Here is a 25,849-nt window from a genome sequence, read left to right on the forward strand (position 1 = left end):
TATTGAATCGAACTAAAGACAGCTTCACTTATTATAATAGAGATTTTTTTCCATTTTCCCCTCAAATCACTTGGCTGCTTCTGACTCATAGGGCCCTCACTGCATAGCAAACGTTTTCCCTGCAAGGCAACTGCGTACACGTATGTACATATATATATACACGTATGTATCAACAGCCATAACATTGAACACAAGCATATAATTATGCTAATACTAATCAATATCATAGCCGCTGCTGATGTGTGAGCTGCGCTGCATGCACCGTTATGTGGCGGTGATGCACCCCACCATGAAATCACTTGCAGCTTGGATGTCCCATTGTCTGGCTGCGCAAGCGCTCAGCAGGTGTGAGTCGGCACAAGCATTTACGCTTAACACCTCGGCGTGCGCAGCGCCGTTTGCTTTCCATTCTTTTGTCTCGACGGCCATGTATGCTGCGTGTGCCCCTCTCCCCGCGCCCATTGCAGTTGCATTGCATTGCAGAGTTCTTTCTCTTTGCTTTGTGCTTTCGGCGCTGCGCCTTTCTTTCCGCGGCATTCACCAGTTCGACAGTCGCTTTAACGATTCCATTATTCTTCTACTTTGTTCTTCATTATTGCCACACAAAAGCGGCAACTTTGTTACGAATGTTGCTGGTAAGTAAGCAGCGGCAACTGCCCAGTCGTTAGCGGTCGGTGGTGGTGCAACAGGTTGCATGCCGTTCACCCAGTCGGTATACAGACTTCTTGGGTACGCGGCGTGGTCAGCAGGAATGGGACGCGGTGGGCAGTCGGTTATGCGCTTCATTCTTTTCTCACACACACACACAGGTACGCGTGTGAACGTATGTGAGTGTTTATGCCGTCGCTGTTGGCGCGCTGGTCTTGTCGGCTATAATGTTACAGTTAAGCGCTTCGCTGGCGCAGCGTTGGCAAGCGCGGATTAGCGTGTCGTAAATTCGTTTTATGCTAATGCCTTTTCTTTATTGTTATTATTATTATGAAATTGAACTATTTTAAAAGTTATGAAAAGCAGTTATTCACTTGCGCTCGTCCGCGTTCGCTTGTGTCGCGCGCTTGCTATTGTTGTGCGGCCAGCGCTTGCGCACTTACCAGCAATCAATGGATTTTTGTTGGTGACTTTCAATGTCGCAGTGATAGCGAAAACGAACTCAGCCATGGGTTGCACACGAAAATGTTTATTTATTTATTTCCATTTTTACTTCACTTTATTTGATCACTTGATCGCTTGATCAATGACAAACCAAAACAATTCGCAGCGCTCGAGTGAATGGCTGGCTTATGATATGGCTTATTATGATATTCACCAGTTTTTGTCATCATTTTTTGTGTGTCGAGATGATAATGCGCATAATGAGCATGGAAATATTTAAATGTCTTCGGTTTGTCGTGAATTGTTGATATATAAATACATACATACATCTACAGTTACCCAACGTACATGACTTTATGCAAATGAAAGTTTTCGTTTAACTTTTGAGATCCGCTAATTTGTTGCATGACAGATTTCAGCTGCATGTTGCAGTGATAGGGGCATTGGCCCTTTTTCCCATGTTGCATCAATATATTATTTTTTAATATTTTACGCTAACCAAAACAAGATAGAAGTCGGTACGAAATTTGCAACTCAAGAACGAATGGACCCATTTTGCTGAACTCTATTTGTCTCCGCTTCAAAGAACAGAACACTTATTGAAATAGCAGAAAGATTTAGTTAAAAAGTCTGAGAGACATCCAAAGTCAAATTCTTAAATCGAAATTTGACCAAAAATAAAAAGTTGAAGAAGAAGAGAAATTTCTCATTTCGACTGATCCGGATCGCTCCATTTCCAGGACCGTCTGGAAATGCAGAAAAGGCTAAGGCAAGTAAAAACTATCAAAAGACAATCAATAATCGATATTTATCGATATCAAATCATGTTGGTATTAACATATAAAATATATCGATATTACAATACAACGATTTCGCACTCATGTTCAAAAATATTAACACAGATGCTCCAAGTAGGGTTACTTATTAAATAACCTTTTTTTGACAGACAACACGTGAGTCGAAAGATTTACGCCTGAGCAAAGCCTACAAATTGTTCAAGAATGTGTTTCGGGCGCTTCCTTCAACTTACTTGCATGTTCAACATAATCGTTCTACAAATGGTACTTTTCACAACACCGTCTTGAGACCCAGCATTCATTATTAGATAATATTCAACCGAATAGATTACGACCGGCACGCAGTGAAGAAAATACAAGTATAGCAGTCGTAGCTGAGAGTGTACACGATGACCGTGGAGAGCCAATTCGGCGCCGTTCGCAGCAACTCGGACAGACGTATGGAACCACTTGCCGAATTTTATGTCGAGATCCTAAATTGGAAGCGTACAAAATAAAGCTTGAACAAGAACTGAAGCCGGTCGAGCTTCCCAAGAGACATCGCTTCACTTGAAAAGTTCTAAGAAGATTCGACTTTTCTGAGCCAAATTTTGTTCAGCAATGAGCCCCATATCTGGCTCAATGGGTATGTAAACAAGCAAAATTGACGCATTTGGGACAAAGAGCAACCTGAAGAAATTCAAGAGCTGTCATTTTATCCAGAAAAAAACTACGATTTAGTATGGTTTGTTCGCCGGTGGAATCATCGGTCTATATTTCTTTAAAAATGACGCCGGGGAGAATGTAACCGTTAATAAGGACCGTCATGGCGCCATGATAACCGGATATTCAATGCCTGAAATTGACGCTCGTGATGTCGGCGACATTTGATTTCATCAAGACGACGCCTCTTTCCATACATCGGTTCAAACAATGGATTTATTGAGAGAACACTTCGAAGAGCAGATAATTTCACGTTTTGGGCCGGTCAATTGGCCATCAAGATCGTTTGATATCACACCGTTAGACTTTTTTCTGTGGGAATATGTAAAGTCTTAAGTCTATGCGGACAATCGCACTTCGATTAAGGCCTAGGAGAAAAACATCACCCTTAGCATTCGCCAATTGCCAGTCAAATGCTAGAATGAGTCATCGAAAATTTGACTCAATGGATGGACCATCTGTAGCCGCGGCCAAGATTTGAAAGCGATAATCTTCTAAAAAATAATAATAATAAACAATTTCCATTTAATTTGAAATTAATTTAACTTTCTTAATGTCTTAAGTTAAACTCTTTTAACAGCACAAATTCTTCCTAGAAGCTTGGTATATTTGAGGTATATTTTGCGGTCTTTCTCACACTTGTATGCTTAGAAAAAATGAATAAAATATTTACAACATACAGTGCGCTAACCAAGGGGTGTCAGCTCTTATGACCGTTACGTTATGCTGGCTTCGTTCAATATTGCAGCCAGATGAAGAATATGGCAAAACTCAATCACAATGAACTTATCATGATGCCAAGTTGCCCAAACCAACACTGAACTGTGCCCTGCAATTCGAAAGAAAAAGAAAGCGTTCGTGAAACTTTTGCGGAAATCCAAGATATGAAAATATTTGTGTTAATCCAATGAAAGCGTGGAAAATGTGTTCGCGAGCAGAGCGTGTGCAAATCTTCAACTTGAATTGGGTCTTTGCATAATCGCACTCATTGCACAGTACTTTCAATGCACACGTGTTGTCGTGTTGCTGCCATTGTTGCATTTGTTGTTGCATGGCAAGTTCTTGCCAGCCACCAACCTTAGCGGCAATCGCTGCGTAGACACTGCAGCACGCAAACATTTCGCGCAACACCAGCACACAGCGCATGCAACACTTCCTCGTGCGCGCCGCGCCGCCCGACAGCTGGCTGACTGACTGATAAGCGCTTGAGCCGCTGCCACAAGTCACACCTGTAGTCCGTGCCAAAAGTGGCGGACACTAAGTGCAACATGCAACGGCGCTTCCTCGCTTACGCTCACCTGCGCCACAAGTAACCGCAAGTGGGCGAACTTGCCGACTTGCCGACACGACGATGCGTCGCTGCTGGTGATGAACCATTGCAGCAACACCAGCAACCACGGCAGCGCACGAATAAACTCGTCGGCAACTGGGCGCAAGTAATCGCATCGCAGCGACAACCAGTTGAATGAGCCAGTTAGTTAGGCCGACTTCGACATTTGCTCGCTGTCTGCCGTTGCTGCAATTCGTGGCGTAAAGCTAGTCCGTGCTTGCTTAGTCTAGCGCTGATTTAGTTTAATTAGTTCGTGTTCCCGTGCGGTCGTGTTGCAAGTAAGCGCGCGCATCTACGCTCCAATCGCCTTTAGTTGAACTGCAAGCAAACAAACGCGCACACAAATAATCCTCAGCTTGTGGCCAGAAGTGCAAAAAAAATATTAAAAAAAAATACAAAAACAAAATATACAGTGAGTCTCCCACTGAGGCGCTTAGAAATGAAATGAAATGAAAAATGAAAGTGCGTGTGTGACTTAGTGACTGATGACACCGCAATTGACCCGGAAAATTAAATACCACAAACAGCGGCTGTCCGTCGCCAGCCAACGCGCGTAGCCAGAAGCGTTTAAGGATCGTCGCGGAGCGCGCTGTGACCTTAAACTTGCCCACCATTTGAAGTGAAGTGAAATGCTGTGAAAATTTGCGAAAACCACAAATTGGCAACGTAAATTAAAGTAACTGCGCCTGCTAATTGGCAACAACTATAAACAGCAACAACAAGAAAGCAATAAAATACAAGTGCAGCGGTGCTGAGCGAGTGTTTGAAAAATGCAAATGCTTTTAAGCGCAAAGGATACATTGAACCTGTGGATTATATTCATCTGTAATTGCATCGTTTTGAATGCCTCGAATTTGGGGTTTGTGCGAGGCAAGTTGAATGACGGCGCGCGCCGCCTACCACATTCGTATTTTCCCCCATATATTTCGCTCATTGTTGCAATTAAGCGCTATTTGTTGTTTAATATCGTCGCATACTTCTGTGTTGCATGCAGCGGCGCGCGCGTACGCGTTTGTGTTTTGGTGCATGTGTGCGCGCTTTGTAACATCATCATCGGCGCATGTGTGCGCACGTCCGCATTAATGCAGCGCGCACGCACTTTTATGGCCAGCGCGTACTCGTCTTAGCCATTAGCCGACACCCGCGCCCGCGCGCGCCGCTCACCCACGGCGTCCGTGGCATTGGCTATCGTGTACAACTATTGCTGCCACTTTGTTGAATGATCCGTTAAATAACCTCGTTTTGTATTAAATGGCCGCACATCTTGTTTGACTTTTGCTCCTCTTTTTACGCTTTTATGTGATCATTTTCATTTTTATTATTTCGTTTTGTTTTTTTTTTTTGCTTTATGCTCATTTGTTTTGGTGTTTTAAGCGCTGACAGCGCATTTACACGCAGCACTACTTGTAGATGCCCCGTTTAACGCTTGCTCTTGTGGCACCTTAATGAAACGCGCAACTAAACGCACACACATACGCAAAGTAACTGTTTTTAATTGCCGCCACACAATTTGTGGTTTATTTGCTTATGAACCCGATTTTCGAAACTCGCACGCTCGCATTCGGGAACGGCAAGCAGGTTAAAGCAGGAAAGCGTTCGCCGCTCGCGTACATTTGTAACATTTCGCCGTCGGCCAGTGGGCCGGCCTGGTCAGTTTGAGATTTTCACAATTAACTGCGCACGTAAATCTGAATTATGAAAATTGCTAGTTGCACTTTTTAACAGAAAGGTGTGTGACTTGATGAAAGCACCAGTTTCACAGTTTGGAATCGTTGACTGCAATTCATCGGCGGAAATTGGCAAAAGTTAATATTTAATTGCATTCTCAAACATGAATAGCAGAAATAATTTGAAGTTTTTGCAAATCAAAGTATGAAAGGAGCTGTACAAACTTTTATACTCCACAACAACATGTTGCAAGAGTATATTAAAAAGCATATCCGCATTCGTTAAAAATTTCGTAATTACTATCTGTTTAGGTAGCCTTTCCGAAATTATGAGCATTTACCATCGTAACAAAAATAACTCGCTCTATGGTCCTAACTACGGAAAAATTATATATACATATGAATATTTTTTGCCTACAGTAATCGAAATATATCGTAGGTTAACATCAGGACGCACACGATCAATATTTTTGAACCAGATAAAATCTTATCCCTCTCAGTTACATCAGTACATATAGAACTATGTATTCAAAACAGTTCAGATAGTTTTCAGATAGAAAACTTCGCTTTATAGGGTTTTGAAAGTTCCATTGTTGGATCACCTATGTTTTTTATTCCGACTCACAAATGTAGCTCAATCTTATAAAAGGCCCAGTAAATACAGGCACAAAATCCTCCGCCAAAACAATGAAGTAAAAAGCTGTTTTGTCGATTATGTGTATGAATTCTAGTTTTTCTTTTTTGGACAATTTTGATTACAAGTAAGTGATTCTTAACAAGAGACAAAATAACAAATCATTTTCGCTGATTTTCTACAATAGTATTTTAAAGCGAAAATATTAAGTTCGAAGGTTAGGTTCGGTTAATCCGGTAGGCCAATAAGTCACGTTTTGGTCCTTTGCGATACCAGATGAAGTTCAGTTGCTAGGTCCTTGAAGATTAGTCATCTTTTAGGATGCCTGCGCTTGGCTCGAATTTTAACAAACTCACTAACGATACCTCCGCGTAGTTTTTGTCATTCCATGCCATTGTTTCCCTGATGCCTTGCTCTAGACATTTCCTGCAGTCGATGTATCAACCCCATCCTGCGTCGTGTGTCACCAGACAGTGACCAGTTAGTATTGCGATCAAGTTCCTACAATCTCTTCTATCGAGTGTCAATAGCTGTACTTCCGATCAACCGTTTTGCACATGATATTTGCTTTTGCACCCAGGTAGCTTGTCCATCGGGTTTTGATTTTCATTATCATGCTTCTGTACAGATCGTCATATAGACAATGAATGGGTTTCCAAATGTTGAGTTTTGAGGTGTTGGCCGTACACCATTCTTGTCAATCTCGTCCACTATTTCATTGCCCTCGATGCCTTTGTGGCCTAACACCAGTAGAAGTGAAGTTGCTTGCTGCTGGCAATACTTTCCACTGCTGCCTTGCTTTTCAAGACACTCCTGAGCCGATATGCGTTACGAGGTAACCATAATGCCTCCGATTTTGCAGCGCAGTTTTCTACGAAGAGGTGGCAGGTTTAGTACCAGTTCAAGAACCTCCTTTGGATTTTTAAAGCGCCCGTTATGCACATTGCAGCGAGCCTCTGAACCCTTTCCATTTGTTTCCCATAGGTGGATTTCCGTACCCCTGTCCGCCATACTATTGCACCGTAGAGCAGAATTGGTCTTACAACAGCTGTGTAGCACCAGTGCATGAGAGAGGGAGAGAGCCCCCAAAGTTGGCCGAGCATCTGCCTACACGTATTAAAGCATTGCTAGCATTCCCACTCTTTCTTCCACATTGTGCTTTCACAGCAGTTTCTGTCTAAGACTATCCCAAGGTACTTTTTGCGGTTCTTGAGAAAGAGTTGTGTCCCATTTATCGAAGGAAACTTACATAGTGGCATTTTGTGCTTTCTTGTGAACAAAACCAGATCCATTTCATCCAGTTCAACCCCATACATGCTATTGATGCCTAATTCTGGACTGTATTGAGAGTGGTAGTCATAATACTGCTAATGGTCTGTAGACACCTACCCGCTATTAAGATGCCAATGTCGTCCGCAAATGCCACTATCTTAGGGGTTCAAGTTCCTTAGCAGTTTATTCATCACTAATGTCCACAAAAGCGGAGATGGCATTCCACCTCTACAGACCTTCTTGGTAATTTTAGCGTCGTTCCATTCTGCTTATTCTTATCCGTCTGGAGGTCAAACGGCTTCTGATCCAACGTTGTATAGCAGGATCAACACAAAATTCAATCAGCTGTTTATGTTTACCACACTACAAAGATAGAGCAAAAACTAACGGGTGATTTTTTTGAGGTTAGGATTTTCATGCATTAGTATTTGACAGATCACGTGGGATTTCAGACATGGTGTCAAAGAGAAAGATGCTCAGTATGCTTTGACATTTCATCATGAATAGACTTACTAACGAGCAACGCTTGCAAATCATTGAATTTTATTACCAAAATCAGTGTTCGGTTCGAAATGTGTTTCGCGCTTTACGTCCGACAAATTTTGTTCAGCGATGAGGCTCATTTCTGGTTGAATGGCTACGTAAATAAGCAAAATTGCCGCATTTGGGGTGAAGAGCAACCAGAAGCCGTTCAAGAACTGCCCATGCATCCCGAAAAATGCACTGTTTGGTGTGGTTTGTACGCTGGTGGAATCATTGGACCGTATTTTTTCAAAGATGCTGTTGGACGCAACGTTACGGTGAATGGCGATCGCTATCGTTCGATGCTAACAAACTTTTTGTTGCCAAAAATGGAAGAACTGAACTTGGTTGACATGTGGTTTCAACAAGATGGCGCTACATGCCACACAGCTCGCGATTCTATGGCCATTTTGAGGGAAAACTTCGGACAACAATTCATCTCAAGAAATGGACCCGTAAGTTGGCCACCAAGATCATGCGATTTAACGCCTTTAGACTATTTTTTGTGGGGCTACGTCAAGTCTAAAGTCTACAGAAATAAGCCAGCAACTATTCCAGCTTTGGAAGACAACATTTCCGAAGAAATTCGGGCTATTCCGGCCGAAATGCTCGAAAAAGTTGCCCAAAATTGGACTTTCCGAATGGACCACCTAAGACGCAGCCGCGGTCAACATTTAAATGAAATTATCTTCAAAAAGTAAATGTCATGAACCAATCTAACGTTTCAAATAAAGAACCGATGAGATTTTGCAAATTTTATGCGTTTTTTTTCAAAAAAAAGTTATCAAGCTCTTAAAAAATCACCCTTTATATTAGCAGTTAAGTTTAAGCCATTTCTGCAGTAATTGACAATAAAAAAAATAAATCGACAGCTTAGTAAAAATGGAGCTTAAACGGTAGAACATTTTCGAACAATATTTCAAAAATAATGAAAGCTTGTTTGCCGATTTTTCGAGAAAATCATCCTAAACGATAAAGTACATTTTCATTTTGATAGGTTTGTTATTCAGCAAAATTGGGGTTCTGAGAACTCATATATGTATGTTCTTGTATATATCGAAAAACATTTGCATCGATAACGCGTCACTGCTTGGTGTGGATATTGAACTGGTTTTATGAAAATGAGGCTGGTCAAGAAGTAACGCTGGATATCGCGATATGATAACTCAGTTCTTTTTGCCGAAATTGGATGATATTGATGTGGCCAATATGTGGCTTCAACAAAACGATGCCATATGACATACAAATCGTGAAAGATTGCAATTACTGCATGAGACATTTCCAAGTCGTGAACTCTCTCGTTTTGCTGATCAGAATTGGACCATAATTCTACACGATTAAATTCGTTTTAAGTGGTATTTAATCAGAGGTGGAACTTGATCAATCTAAAAAAAATCACAACCAAACTTAATAAAAAACATTAGAGAACCAATATAAAAAAAATCGAAATGCGAAGACCTTGTTTTGAATGAAGCGAAATCCAAGCAGAAGACTTAAATATTTCTAGGTTATAATGAAAACCTGTTGCATTCAACTCTTTATTGTAATTAAATTATTTTTTCTGTATACATAAATGCAACATACACATACATATTGTTATGTATGTATATTATATGCACACATTGCAACAACATACACGGAAAAGAAAGAAGCATATTTTGATTTCACCAAAAGTAAGGCATTTCACAATGAAGTTGCCGGAAAAAATGTCAGCAAGTGGCGGAGCGTCGCGTGTCAATATCTCAACAGAGCATTGCAAATGCGTTGCCAACAACCTGCCACCACTCATGTTGCTGCACCAGCTGCATGTGTGCAACAATTCTTCGAATGCAAGAGGCATTTGCTTTGAATAGATTAGCTTAAATCAAAACCGCACGTGAAAAAGAACAATAACAATAGCAACAGCAAAAACCACGAGAGCAATAAAAAACTCAACAACATTGCTGCAACACCGCTGTAACCCTCTTCTTTAGTATATGTAGGTACAAATATATGCAAGTGTTGCATGTGTGAGTGTGGGCAGGCGCTTGCATGCTAATTGTCTGCTGTACTCATGCCATATGGAAAAATTGGTTAATTATGTCACGAGGGTGGGAAAAATATTAAAATGCTGCACCTTCATTGTGCTGGCCGTTGCAGTTTCATTTGAGGCAGTTGCATGTGCACGGCTGCGGTGGCATTGTTTCGGAAGGAGCCAAGCAGACATGGGCCCACACGCATATATGGTACACCACAACACAGTACAAAAACAACAGCAAAGCAAGTAAGAGTGAAAAAGTGTCGAGGAAAACTCGCAAACCAACAACAACAAGATAAGCCAAATACCACGTAAAAAAGCCGAAATTGCTATGTGCAACCACACGCCAGTCAACCAGATGGAGCACACAAATAAACACACACGCGCCTACTATGCCCCGCCAGTTGAGCCGCACGCTTGCGTCCACTCATTCCCACCCAAATGTTGGCTTGCCACCTACCGCTTGTATGCACATTGCTGGTGCAACACGGCTTTGCGAGTTCATCCAGTTTACACTGGCAGCCAAATCACAGCAAAAACGCAAACTGAAACAAAGAAAGTTTTTGTCGTTTCTGCCACAAGTTTGATTATTGCTGCAACAACTGCAACTGTTGACACATAGCGGTGCTTGGCAAGGAAAAGTTGCTCGCGTAGCTTTGTGGGTGTTGCAAGCATTTCGCACGGTCAATTCTACATGCATTGTTGTTGTTGTTGGTATGTAAGGTGTTTGCTTTAATTTTTTGATTTTACTGACACAAATAGGCGATTGCTTAAGCAGAAAATTGTTAGACCTTTAGTTGGCTGCGTTGCGATTCACTATGCTGCAGGCGGAATTGTTAATGTACCGATAATCACTTACAAATTTAATATAACATGACAATTGCGACAGGAACCGCACAGGCAGTGCTATTAATTTTGTATGTTGAAGTAAACATTTTTCAATTTCTCTTTCTCTCTTTCACTCTCCCTCTCTTTTCTGAAAAGGACGAATGCTGGATCAGATAGACTATGGCTTCACTCTTAAAGTCACACTAATTGATATATTGAGACTTATTTCATCTTAGACTATTTCGTTACTAATACCCCTAAATAGAGCTGAGCTTAAGTTAGGTTAAGTTAAGAAGTCGATCCTAATAAGGATTTCACTTGGTCAGCTTAGTTTCTCAGCTTCCAAACCATTACGACTCAACAAGCGTCTTGAGTCTTTCTTTGGCTATTGACAGTTTCGACCATGTCTCCTGGCTCAACGAAGGCAAGACTGCCGATATGTTTCATGCTCAGATAATGTGAGATGCTCAGATCACAAAGATGTCCATTAAAAACCTCTACTATTGCGACAATATGAACTTTGCTGAAGGCAAGTAATTCAGAAGATCTACTCTAAGCTAGAAGGTTCGAGCGGGGCAACGGTACCCCCTTTTGCTAGCTCATCGGCTTTGTAGTTGCCATCCTTTATGATATGAGAACCAACCGTAATGAAAGGTTCCGGTTCTACCATGTTGGGGGATGTTTCGGAGCGGGTAAGCTAATCAGCCAGTTCATTCCCGGATATATCTTTGTGACCGGGTACCCAGATAAGGATCACTTGGTTACGATCTGATAGACTATTCAGTTCTTCTGCACCAATAACGATTTGATCTCGTACACAGAGATCACTCTAAATGCCGCTTGACTGATGATGAGTACAACTATACGTTCGTTGCAATAATTGCGTTAGAGGTTTATCCCCCTTCATTCCGACTTATACCAAAGACCTCAGCTTGGAACATGCTCGGAAAACTTATCAAATGTATGAAGAATTTAGTGCGTGATCCTGCGACTCCTGCACCAATTCCCTCGGACGCTTTCGAGCAGACGGGGTTACAATTGATTGTACTATCACTAAGCAGTAGCTGGAGAGCTGAATTATTTCATCCAAACTTACTGCTAAGGGTAACCTTGAACTTCTTAATAAAGTGGTATTATGCCACTTAAGTTCTTTAACGCACAGTTAGCGAGCTTGGCGCTAGTATTACCGCACGGCTAACAAAGTGAATACACACCTGAAAGAGGCTGCACTTCCTAGCAGTATGTCTACCGCCACCTTAAAATAAGCCGTTTCTGACTGAAAGATATCACAATGATCCTGTAGTCTATAGATTATACTTACGGAAAGCTCCTTACAAAAACTCACCTTATAACCTTTCGTCCAAACTTCGACCCAGCCTTTAAAATGCTCACTGCGCCCCTTCTGTAAATTTTCATTCCATCGCAAAATTGAATCTTGGAGTTGCAAGACTTTCGTCTTAAAGAAATTCCAAATACTAAAGAAACGATTGTTGGCTGCATAACGAGAATTTGTTCCTCTATACTCAGAAATTGTTACGTAAGAGTCCCCAAGCGCCTTCCTCATAATAATTTGTGCTTTTTGCTCCGTACAGCTACACCGGCATGTGCCTTCCACATGTACGATGGCGTCTCCGCGGAAAGCGAAGGTGTGCGCTTCATACGCTTACGAGAGGACGCTGAGATTGGCAAGGAAATACTGCTGCTGCGCGCCTACCCGCGTTCTGCCATAGCCTTGCGGAGTGTCGACAATTCCGGCGACCACAAATACTTTGGCCTCACCGAACTGAATACGACCACGGTGCGCATTACTTTAACACGTTCCATTGAGGACTTGGTGGATCGCGATGTGCCACGCAATTTGCTGAAATTTCGTGTCGTGTGTGCGGGTAAAAATGAAAAGCTCGAAGAGGTAAGTCATTTTTCCATAAGAGTACTAAAAAAATAATTTGAAACCTTGAAAATCTTCAATTGTAGGGCAGTTACATATCGATAACCGTTTACATCGAAGATGTCAACGATAACGCACCGGAATTTCTCAACACACCCTACATCGTTGACGTGGATGAGAATACACCGCCGGGTACTATAGTCTTTGAGGGCATACAAGCATTCGATCGTGATAAACCGAATACACCCAACTCGGAAGTGCATTTCAGCATGTCCACAGTGCCAGAACAGCTATCGGCTGATGGCAGTCCATACTTTTCCTTGAAGAGTCCGCATCGCCCGCTGCTTATACTGAAGAAAGACTTGGATTTCGATAATGGCATACGGCTTTTCAAATTACCGCTATTCGCGTGGGATCGTGGCACTCCTGCTAACCAAGTTAATACAACAATCACCATTAATATACGCGATGTTGATGATCTGCCACCGAAATTTACCGAAGGCGTTTACCGCACGAAAATCAATGAGTTCTACCCAATGACGGTGAGTTGGTGTGCTTATTTTATGAAACCATTAAGATCATTAAGAACTATCTACTACTGTCTACCATATCAGGGCATACCCATTCGAGTGCCACTTTACTTCTCACCGCCGATCATGGCGTTTGATCAGGACTCTCTAAATGCTACACTAATTTATGAGATCATTTCGGGCAACGAGCGTAAACTATTTCGTGTAAACCCCAATAATGGCATCATGTATCTTCAAAAAGAAGTCGATTTGGAGGAAGAAAGCTTGCCAGGGAATACATTCGTACTGCAGGTGGAGGCGCGCCAACGTGAAAATCCCTTGAGGAAGGCTGTTGCCAGGTAAGTTAAATTTTAATATTTTTCATCCACTTTCGATTTATTTTCTGATATTTCCGTTTCCATAGAATCGAAGTGGAGGTACTCGATCTCAATGACAACGTACCAGAATTCGAAGCGGATTTCTACAACATCTCCATTGTTGAAAACTTACCCACCGGTTTTAGCGTGCTCCAAGTGAACGCCATCGATCGTGATCAAGGCGAGAATGCCGAATTTTTGTATCAACTAACCGAGGAGCCCGAAGCAGCGGATGCATTTCGAATTGACGCTAGAACCGGTTGGATCACAGTAAATGATGATCGACTGCTAGATCGTGAGCAACGGAAGTCCTTGCATCTAATGGTGGAAGCCATTGAGCGTCATCCACCTTATATGCCAGACGTCAATCTGCGCAAACCTGGTCCGAGTAAAGTCAAAGTGGACATTACGTTGCTGGATACAAATGATAACACGCCCAAATTCGAAAATGGCAATCTATATGAGTTCAAGGTACCGATAACGGCGCCGATGGGGTACAAAGTGGGGCAAGTCGTAGCATTGGACCCAGATGAGGGGCCGAACGGCCTACTATTATACGAACTACAACGACCGAAGGGCAGCGGTTATATACCATTTCAATTGGATACGAAAAACGGCACAATTTACGTCAACGGACCGTTAAGACGTGGACGTATAGCGGTATTTGTGGAAGCCAGCGATCAGGTGAAATACAAAAATTTACACAAATTACTTAAAATTACTAAAACTGGAAAATATTTTTTCAGCCCACTAATCCATCAGAGCGTCGTTTCTCGTTAGCCGTGATTACGATTGAGGTTTATGCAACAATCGATGATCAAGTGATTGATTTTGTTGGAGCGCCTTATGAATTCTGGGTAGGCTCGAATGCTCCCTTAGGCACCTCTGTAGGCCAGGTACGCACCACCCTCATCTACGAAGGAGAAGATGAAATTATGTACGATCTTTTGCACACCTATTCCGAGGGCGTGCCTTTTGCCATCGAGGAACGTTCCGGAATTATTACAGTGATACGCGAATTATCCGAATTCACACGGAAGGTGTACCTCTTCGAAGCGGTAGCCAATTATGTGAGTGGGAAACCATTTCCGTCAACCGTTTTACTAATTTTAGAATCTTTAGCTTTTCGCCAATTCCACCAAAGCGCTTATCATGTCGCGAAGCTCGCCACCTGCCACCACGGCACCCACCCCCACTGAGCTCACCGATGAAGGCGTACTTATAACCAATGTCACCATACATGTTGTCATGAAACCCGAGAATAAGATACCCATGCGACCCGTTATCGAGTAAGCTTTTATCCACACAATTTAACAGCTTTACTAATTTAAATTTTTTACGCAGGGAAATCAATATGAACGTAATTCACTTTCATATCGAGGAGAATATCGTTGGCGGCATTATTGGTCAGCTACTTTATAAAAACGGCGTTAACGTGCTGAACAACGAATTGGGCACCTATCGCCAATTCCAGACTGCCAGCAATGTGACGATGGGTAGTCGCTTTCGCAGTCGCAGTCGCAATACATCCTCAGCACGCATGCGCTCTCCCCGACGTCTGGCCAGTGACACGAACCTCAAACTACGATATATCATTGCGAACCAACAGGAAGTGGTTAACAAAATCAGCATCGCCGAAGATGGCACACTGCTCACACTAACCGGACTCGATCGCGAAGAAAAGGATCAGTATGATCTAACTGTGATCGTTGAGTACACAACCGGTTTGGTCAGTGGTGCCGGTATATATCAAGTGACCGTAGAGGTGGACGATGTAAACGACAATGCGCCCAAGTTCAATAGCTTGTCTTATGTGGGACTAATAAATGAGAATAGTGTTAGCGGCACAGAGATCTCTGTTAATCAGCCCATTCAAATTACCGATGCTGATTTGGGCAAGAACGCCGAGTTTCGCCTAATACTGCAAGGTGACTATAGCGACCAATTCACTATCGACTTCTACAATGCCAGCAAAGATGCGCAGAATAAGAGTCGACACGCGCTGCAAACGCCAGCCACTTTCAGCGTCTTCAATTTGACCGATCAATGGAATGAGGAGTTTAAATTCGTCGAAATGCAAAATATGCTTATGCAATCCGATATAAGATTGACAAGCGGTCCATACTTCCGTGTAACCTACAGTGGTAAGCGACCGCTGGATCGCGAGAAAGATCAGATCTATAAGCTCAAGCTAATCGCCATCGATACTGGCGGTTTGACCACATATTCTCATCTCAATATACTTGTGGCCGATGTTAACGACAACGCGCCCATTTTCGAACGTATCTCCGTCTTCAAAGAGTCGAAAGTGGAGATACGTGAATACACCACCGATATGGAAATATATTTTGTGGACAACTCAGCCGTTCAAATGATGGGCATGATGTCATCGGCAATGGTTGTGCCGCCCTATCATATACCAGGATCCCCACGTCTCAGTTCCGAGTTTAGCTTTAACAACAGTTTCACAGATGTACGCCAGCAGCGTGGACGACGCCTGCGCAAACGCTTAAGTCGTGGAACTGGACAAAGTCCAATTATGAAATGTCCATTATTTGCCATATATGAGAACACGCCCATCAGCACTAAAGTTCTCCAAATAATGGCGAGTGATGAAGATTATGGCAGCAATGCGCTGGTGCACTATGAGCTGGCCGCTGAACACGTGGATCGTCCCATAGTGGGCGCACAATTTTCTTCACGTTTCACAGGCGCTAGGCATTTTGCCATTGACAAGCTCAGTGGTGAGCTGACAGTCAATTATCCGTTAGCCGCAAATCTAGATATGCTGCTCAATCTTACCGCCACTGATATTGACGGACTCAGGGATGTCACTTGTTTACGATTTACAGTAGTCGATGTCAATGATCATGCGCCTGTTTTTAAGAAGTCATGGTACAGTTTCGACACGGAAGAGGGTGAATATAAAGACAGTGTTTTGGGGCAGGTATTAGCCGTGGATCTTGATTACGGTGAAAATTCAAACATATCATACAGTCTGAGTGAAACCGATTTGCCCTTCAAAATTAAAGAACATTCCGGAGTAATAAAGATCACTGGCTTATTGGATCGGGAAGTGCATCCCAAGTATAATTTTCAAGTTATTGCCACGGATAATGCCGAACCACTATATCGCATGTCCAGCACTGTTGATATAGAAGTTAACGTTATAGACATCAATGACAATAAGCCCGAGTTTATAGGTTACGATGATGTGGAGAATGCGGAAAAATATATTGCCGATCTAACAGATCGCACTTTAACTTTGCCGATTTACAAGGCTTATCTTGACCGCAGCACAAAGCCTGGCATGTTTGTAAAGCAAGTGAACGCTATCGATAAGGATTATGTTGGTAACGGTAATGGCTTGGTGCTCTACTCTATACTACACCAGGACATACACAATCCCATATTCCAGATAGATTCACGTGACGGCACAATCACAACTGTAGCAAGTTTCCGCAGCTACAATGATTATGAGCACTTAAATGTAACTGTGGTTGCCTCAGACTTGGGCAGTCCGGCTCACTCATCCACCGCCGTAGTATTGATAAATCTGCAAGGACAAGCTGTCACAGAACCCACCACAGACGACACAGATCCACCTAATGAACAGCGAAACGTCACCATATTTCAACATCAGTACCACGAAGTACAAGTGCTCGAGAATAATATAGCGCCACTTCAGCTAATTAAGATCAACATCACTAATGGACTTAAACCAGAAGTATTCCGTTGGAGCTTGATTATCGAAGAAACCGACGAAGAGAACTTCGATGCACAACCACTGTTTGAATTAGATCCGAAAACTACCACGTTGTTCGCCTTAAAATCCTTCGATCGTGAACTCAAAAGCCGTTATCAGTTACGTGTGCGAGCGGATCGTCTCAACCGTGAGCCACGCAATTATGCGCGTATTTCATATCCTGTTACTGACGAGCGTGTCGATGGCTTGGATCCGAACGAATGTCGCATCATTGTCAACATCCAAGATGAGAACGATAATGAACCGCGGTTCAAATCCGCCGGCCAGGCTATCATTGCAGTAGTGCCGCGCACGGCTACCTTTGGTTATCCGGTCACAATAGTGAAGGCTTTCGATGCAGACGAGGGACTAAATGCTGAAATACGCTATCGTTTGTTAAATGAGCCTTCCCGACTCTTTGGCATCGACGAGTTGACAGGTAAAATACGTCTTATCGGTATTATACCAATGGATCAGCGCGTTTACGGCTTCGATGTGAAAGCCACGGATCGTGGAGGCGCTGACGATGGACGCAGCAGTATCGTAAACGTTTTCGTGTACATCATTGATGAGGCGCGACAAGTGCGAATTGTGGTCGCTGGGAAGCCTGTCGAAGTGGAGCAACGAATCGATGCACTGATGCATGTGCTTAGTGAGGCTATACAAATGGACGTGCGTGTGCGTCTATTGGAACCACATGTGGGCGGACTTGAACCAGCGTGAGTGAAGTTTCTACTTGTAATGAGAGAGATATGTAAATATTTGTGTATTCATATGCGATTTTTTCATGTATTTTTCCAGCACCGATGCCTATATTTATGCAGTGGACTTCCGCACCAATGCCATTTTGGAAATGGAACAGTTGCAGGAGTGAGTATTTATGGCATAATCCTTACTGTATCTTGTGTTTTTTGAGATGATTTGATGAGGGAAAGGTTTAGCGTAGATTATTTAAACTATCAGTTTATGTTTTGAGCTCAGTTCTTCAAATCAACGGGTTTTGTTATTATTCGCTTGCTGTCGGCCCTTAAGGACTATGATGATGGTTATACACCCAATCTACACTTAGTTATACTGTGACTAGCCTTTGGAACCATATTTTTTAATTACACTTCTTCATGTGAAGAAGCCTTTGGCTGAAGTTGGTGACGATTTTAATAATTACATAGGCAATACAATATTCATTCCACATTCAGGGTTTCTTTAACTGAGTTCTAAATACCTCATTTCATTTAAGATCAAGAGCTGATGTACCTACATATATACCTCACTTTTTGTGTTTTCTTGAAATATGGTACATATGATCGTCTCCCACATACTCATTTCATCACAACTTTTAATAGTTTGGGAGAGTTCTCGAGAGAAAGTAGGGACACTTTATGTTCCTCACTATTTCTCACTCTCAAACTCATTACCGTTTCCGAAACGTATACTGTCGTACCTAGACCCTTGCCCATACGCTGACATCGTTCATAGTATAGGAGTTACAGCTAATGACTCCATTGAGCCCAAGACAAACGAGGACATTTCGAAATGTAAGGCCCTCGACATGCTTATAACTGATTTCACAGGGTGTTATTCATAATTCTCTAAGCTTTTGGTAGGGTGCCGTCTAGTCTTTCCTCAGTTAGTTTATGTTGTACCTTTCATTGATTAGAAAAAGTCTCTAAAGAGTTGCGACATTCCAAACTTACTAAACTTATACTGGGTTTGTCCGGAGAGTAGTAGGACTGATTTTCTTCCAGCGCGACTGTACTTCGGAGAGCGCGCACACCGACTGGATTCGGAAGAGGACGTTTCTAGCTAACAAATTAGTGGCTGATCAGTTGTCTCCGAGCACCTGAAGAGTCAGGACGAACATTTTCGCCCGACGTGTATCTGTGAGTGGTGCAAGCTGAAAATACAGTGTTCGTTAGAGCAGAGGTACGCGATTAAATTCGGTGTGAAACTCTGTAAATCCTCGACAGAGACGTTTGATATGATCACGCAGGCTTACCGGGAAGAGATCGCTGATGAATGAGCAAATCCAAAGTGAAAACGATACTCATTGTCTTTTTTGACATCAAAGGCATCGTCCACCATAAATTTGTTCTTTCTGGACAAATAGTCAACGTCAAATTATACTTGGAAGTCCTCAAAAGGCTCAAATGGAAGGTCAATTGGTCCTTGCCTGAAAGCTCCGATGAAAGGCAAGCATTTTGAAACGACAAAGGGGATCCAAGCAGCATGCACCTCGGCTCTCAAGGCTATTCCAGAGAATGCCTTCCGTGATGCCTTCAATGCTTGAAAATTGCATTGGCAGCGCTACATCGACACAAAAGGAGCCTATTTTGAAAGTTAAAAAGAAATTAAAGAATTGTAACGATTGGTTCAATAAAGTCCTATTACTTTCCGGACAAATCCTATACCTCATTTAATATTTCGAGCAGTTTTAAATTGTAACCAAGAATTTAAAGAAGTTGACTAGAAATACACAACTTCTTGCTGTTCTTGCCCCACCAGTTCATGTCAAGCATATTTAACATAACGTTACTTGGCATATACGTAACTTAGCCGTAGCGCATCCAAACTCAACTTGGAAATTGTAGATTTTGGCGCGTCTTCAATTGTTAACCAACTCGAACTAATTGTTTTCCATATTTTAGACTGCTTGCGGGCCTGCAACTAGACGCTCTGCAATTGCAACAGCAACAAGGCAAGGATGGCAACTACGATCACAAAAAAATAATGCCCCGCATCATTGAGCTCGCCGAATTCGGGCAACTGACACATAACACACCGCATTCGGGGAACTACATAAGCGGCCTGGAGATCGTCAGCATTGTCTTGATTGTACTGTGCGGCATCGGAGCCACAATGATAGCACTTTGCTTCCTGTGTCTGCGGCAGAAACGGTAAAGATCCATACACAATTGGTACTAACATTTAGTTAAGAACTCTTTCACTTACACACACATACACGTGCATTTGAAGCCGCTTTGTTGTAATTGGAAATATGTTAAGACTGACACACACAAGCACACAAGCCTTGTGCGGTGTGTGAGAAAAAACACAGAGCAGTTTTGTCTAGTATTACCCGTAGTTTAGTCGCCATATAAGTACATACATACATACATATATACGAGCATATTTAGCCGTAGGTTAGCCATAGTTAATGTTAGTCAAGATAAGGAACTTTTTGAACGCATGAGACAATAAATGTGAAGTAATGGAAACGAGTTGGTTGTTTGTTTATTTCCCGTTCGTCGCTTAATTATCCCAGAAATGTTTGCGCATATTTTATGGCTGGACGCCGAGATGGCAAGATTGCCACATGATGGCCGCCGCTTAAGAGGCGCTCATTATCTATTGGCCAAGGCTGGCGAGCCTACTTTTTGGTCACGTTGTTGGTCGAGCGGCGGCCTGCCTGTTTGCGGCATTCGAACTCGTACACAAAAATTTATAACTGTAAAAGACCAGGCGCATAAGGAGACATAACAACAACAATGACAACAACAAATAAATAAAAAAAACTTAACAACAACCACTCATCTGTTACAGCGCAATGTGTAGCAAGTTGAACACATGCCACCAAACGGTTCATTGGCAGCATGTGCAACCCATATTTGCGGTGTTTCTTTTGCCCACGACATTTGTCCAAGCGCCTCAATGCCAACCAGTTTGTGCGATTTGCGCAAGTGCGGCCAAAGTCATGTTTGAGGCCAAGACCACTAGAACAATATACAGTATTTCTTAGAGCCATGCAGAACAAGTATTATGTACATATGTATATGTTTGTATAAATGGTTGAATATGTGTATGTATGTACTTATGTAGTAATAGTATACATGTATGTGTGTATGTGTTGGTATAATTAAAACAACAAAAAATTATTTGTGACCACTTTAATTACACAAACCCATTTTATATGCTCATTAAAATGCACATTTATGTACAACAACAACAACAACACCAATAACTACAACAACAACCACCACCACTTTGCCGCCTGTCAATCGCCGATTACCGATCGCTATTCGCTGTTCACTGGCCACCTGTTTAGCAGCACCATTTGGACGCAGCCGGAATTTCCCTCATCGGAGACCGGTCTCACTTACAGTGTTGCACGTACCGGGCTTGCGGTAGCCGGCAACCGTCGTCAGCATCGCAATCGCCAACGCCAGCTGCAACATAAGCAACAGCACCAGCATAAACAGCAACAACAACAAGTACAACCTTACGGTAAATCAGTCAAGACCACAAGTTCATTCATTCCAGAGTCGGTGTGCTCGTCCTCGTCGCACACACCGTCCACGGCTGTTGCTGCTTCGCCGCATAGTGAGCACCAGCATAAGCAACAACTACATCTCCAGCAGCCACATAATCAATTGCAATCGTTGCATCCAGCACACCAGCATTCACACCATCATCCGCACAGCCATAATCACGCGCTTCATTCGCATCTCAATCACTACGCGCAGAGTGGACATGCGCAGCAGCAACAACAAGTGTCCCACCAACATCTGACAGAGTAAGTCTAGAGTAGAATTAGATCAGCTAATTGCAAGAACAGGCTGCCTTCACCACTTTTTATCGTATGTAGTAAACTAGTGTCCTCAAATTTGGGTCAGACCTGATTGGGAGCAAGTGCATGTAGATGTTTTAGGTGCATTCCAGAGCAAATAAAGTAGGTGCCACCTGTGAAAGCAAATACTGAAAATTGTCCGAGAACAAGTTATAGGTCATTGAAGCAGTACTGGTTGTAGTCTTTTATTATTTAATCACATATACGGAACCTTGAAAATAATCCCAATTCGAACCATAATCAAAACATCTCGCCAGTTTGTTTCTCTCTTTACTTTATCTATACACTCATTTCTTAAGCAAATGTTTCAAGGTCAGCTACATGCATATGTATATGTTTCAGTGGCCCGATCCACGCCAAATTTTGTGACCTTGTCAAATATAAATATTTTCCTGCCAAGAACTGTCTTCTGATCGGACAGTTTGTATGACAGCTAATATGCTATAGTGATCCAATATCAACAGTTTCAAAAATGAACAGCTTCGTGAAGAGAGAACCGCGTGTGTCAGATCGATATCTCAAGATTTGATGGACAGACGGATACAACAACGGACAGACAGACAGGTCTAAATCGACTCTGCTTGTCACTCAACAACTCACAGAAACTCTGACGTTTCCTTCTGAAGGATGATCTAGTATTTCGAGGTTTCCTATTTTTTTAAAGAAAAAGCACAGAAACTTCAAATTTAGTGTGGAATGTTTATTATCCTACGAAAGAACATTCCTTGCCATTAATTTTTTGAAGATTATCTCTTTCAATTTTCGATAACTCGTTCGATGTTTGGCTCCAAGGCCGAAATCGAAGCGGGATTGTCAGCAAAGACTTTAGACTTTCCATAGACCACAGGAAAAAGTCAAACGATGTGATACGAGTATCACACGATCGGCTCAAAGCGGGAAGTTATCTGCTCACCGAAATTCGCAGATGTTAATTCGGTCTATTAAATTTTTCACAGACAATTAAAGTGGTACCCAAATATCGACTTTCTTTTTGTAGTCAGCCTCTTGCCAAAACGTAAATGTCGCCGAGGTCACGAGCTTCAATTTCAGGTTGCTCAAAATGAGTCAGAAATGGGCCACATCGCTGAACAAAATTTGGTTCGAAAACGTCAGATCTTCTGGAATTTCTCAAGAGCGCATAGAGCGAAGCGATGTTGCATAGCAGGGGCGAGCGGCTTCTGTTTTGGCACAGGCTGTAATTTGTACGATTTAATTTAAGATCTCGACTTAAAATGCGACAATTCGTTCCATACGTCAGTCCGAGTTGCTGAGAATGGCGCCGTTTGATTCTCAACTTTCTTCGTGTACACTCTCAGCTACGGCTGCTACATTTTCTTCACTGCATGCTGGACGTGGTCTATTCGGTCGAATATTATACAATTATGAATGGTGGATCTCAAGATGGGTGATGATATTACGAATAGAAAGAAGTACCGATCACAAGCTTTCCTCCTTTATCCTCGATACCTGTAGTTTCCCTGTATTAAAATGTCATAAGCAAAACAAAACATCACTCTAAAGTCAAAACAAGTATACTTTCCTTGTATACACTCTTAATGCTTTCAAGATCTAGTATCTAGCAAACGTGCTTCTTTAGAATTTATTTCAACTCATTTGCTCAGAGTAAAAGTGATCTAGTGATCGTAACTTTCAAAATAGCAATGCCTCTTTTAATGGAAGAGAAGTTCAAACCAATTCAAAAAGTCTATATAACAAGTGTTCCGAAGCTTACAATGAGCCGACTCATACTCGTGTGTTACAATATATGTAAATCTGGAATTTAAATAAAAGAGAAAGTTATCTCAAATATTGCTCGTAACTTTGAGTATATTCTTTGCACAAAAGAGTTTCTCATAAAACAAGCGTATAGCAGCCGTTAACAGTTGCCTAAAACTCACATACGTACTTATGGCTTAGGCACGATTTCATTTAAAGTATGTACAAAAAGTTTCCAAGGCCTAACCGACAATTATAATAGTTGAACAACTGTGTCTTACAAAAAGAAACTAGTCTTAAGAAATATTTTCAATTTTTTGTCTAAGACAATGAGAAGTCGATTTCAAAATATGTATACATATATTACTCTGATGTCTAAAATACATACACACACATAACAAAAAGTATACATTCAATTGGTATGCATTATATTTTTTTCCTCCAGCAGTCAGCGGCAGCGTGAATATATCGATGTGCCACTTCCCAAGTCCGTTGCCAAGTTAGCGGCGAGCAATCGCTCTACAACAATGGAGAACGAGCCCACGTCGCTGCCATTCGTGCTCTCCTACAATGTGCGCCAACCAGTGAATAATCTGTAAGTTCACTTCGAAAACAACAACAACAACAAAAAATTAAACAAAAACATTTAAAAGATAAAATCATTAGCATTTATATATTTGTATGTATGTAAGCATTTATATAATATACTGGATTGGAATGCTGTACCTAGGATATATAACTACGAGTATATACACATACAATATCCAATATGCACAGTTGTGCAATAGTACAATGGGGTTTGCCGCAATTTCAAACAAAAATCTGAGTTCAAGAGCCCGCTTACGAGTATGCCTAATGTATACAGTATACATATGTATGTACATTAGGGCGGGTTGAGCAAAAAAAAAAACAAAAAATGGAAAAAATCGGGTATGCGGGAAATGTTTTACGGATCATTCTGAACAACTTTGCCGAATAGACTAGGGGTCTACAATCGGTTTCAAGCCATTGCTTTTAATGATGAAGTTTGTTAGGGATCATACTACTTTGTTTGAAAATTTTTGAGATATCAGAATAAAATTTGGGTGCCTTTCGATATTCCCTTGAACATTTGTCGAAATCGGTCAGATCGGACCTTATATTACATACGAGTATTTCCCATACAATCGATTTTTCAGATGTTTTAACTTCCAATTAAAAATCTCTGTCTCCAAGCCGGTTTTAGGTCCATACTCTCCTAAGCACAGTAGTTCAGCATAAAAGAAAAAAATCGACCCGCTCTAATGCATATAAAAGCATTTATATACATATGTATGTGTATATTATATATAGTATGTATTGCACTAAATAACGGAAATTATTATTATATTTTATTCCATTCACAAATTCAAGTTTTTCACTTTTTTCCATTTACCAACTTTTCGTAGTTCACCCAGCGCATACGAGACCTCAATGTTTTCGCTGCACTCGAACGGTCAGGATTCGGGCGTTGACTTCCGCAGCAGTCGAGAGTTGTACGAAACGTCGCCGGACTCCTTCAAAACCAGTTCGCCGCATTCGCAGAATTTGAAGGCATCCGAATTGCTCTGCCCTAGACATGCCAAGCATAAGCACAGCAATAACAACATTGCGAGTGGGAGTGGCTGTGGCGGCACGACAGCGATCGGCAACGACAGCAGGTAATTAAGAGAAATATATTCCTCCAAACAGACACTCACGCTCCATCCATTTAAAAGTGACAACTACGAGGACTCACTTAAGAATGACGAGCCGCTGGTAGCGTCCAACTGCCGCAGCTCGCAACATAGCTCATTGTGCGATCATCACCACCGAAACGACTATCAAAACACGAACTTCGAGAAACGCTCGGGCGTGCGACACTCCTTTTCCGGCGTCAAGGATGACTTGGTGCAACACTCGCCACAAATTTCGCTGCGTCCGCGCGGCCATATACTGCGCAACTCCATGAACGATCTGGAGGAACGACTGCACAACTTGGAGCAATCGTTTCGACGGCCAATGGATTATACGAAGTCTAGTTCGATATTTTAAGGCAATAGGAAGCGTGCTCTTCGACAAGCTTCGCTATTTTGTATGTATGTATATTTAGTTTGTTAAATCTATTCTATTTAGGAGCAAAGTACCTGTTGCAAGAGTATTTGTTAGTGTAGTGGATAGTGCAATAAATA

General features: G+C 42.0%; 1 protein-coding gene across 3 annotated transcripts; it reads left to right on the top strand.

The window, feature by feature from the left end:
* The first annotated feature begins 4,118 nt into the window (after positions 1 to 4,118).
* LOC105225870 (cadherin-89D) lies at positions 4,119 to 25,726 on the top strand. Of its 3 annotated transcripts, XM_049448182.1 has the most exons (14): positions 4,119 to 4,791; positions 12,454 to 12,770; positions 12,836 to 13,291; positions 13,364 to 13,617; positions 13,683 to 14,319; positions 14,382 to 14,705; positions 14,758 to 14,924; positions 14,980 to 18,099; positions 18,182 to 18,250; positions 20,026 to 20,274; positions 21,423 to 21,890; positions 24,109 to 24,255; positions 25,088 to 25,339; positions 25,397 to 25,726. In XM_049448182.1, the coding sequence occupies exons 1-14, from the start codon at positions 4,692 to 4,694 to the stop codon at positions 25,710 to 25,712; spliced, it is 6,876 nt and encodes a 2,291-aa protein (XP_049304139.1). In that variant the 5' UTR covers positions 4,119 to 4,691; the 3' UTR covers positions 25,713 to 25,726. The 3 variants fall into 3 exon arrangements, with proteins under 3 accessions (XP_049304139.1, XP_049304137.1, XP_049304138.1); XM_049448180.1 differs by lacking the exon at positions 4,119 to 4,791 and having other exon boundaries at positions 12,458 to 12,770; positions 21,426 to 21,890; positions 24,106 to 24,255; XM_049448181.1 differs by lacking the exon at positions 4,119 to 4,791 and having other exon boundaries at positions 12,458 to 12,770; positions 24,106 to 24,255; positions 25,088 to 25,538.
* Positions 25,727 to 25,849: the final 123 nt, after the last annotated feature.

Source organism: Bactrocera dorsalis, chromosome 2, assembly GCF_023373825.1.
Source record: "Bactrocera dorsalis isolate Fly_Bdor chromosome 2, ASM2337382v1, whole genome shotgun sequence".
Taxonomy (NCBI): Eukaryota; Metazoa; Arthropoda; class Insecta; order Diptera; family Tephritidae; genus Bactrocera; species Bactrocera dorsalis.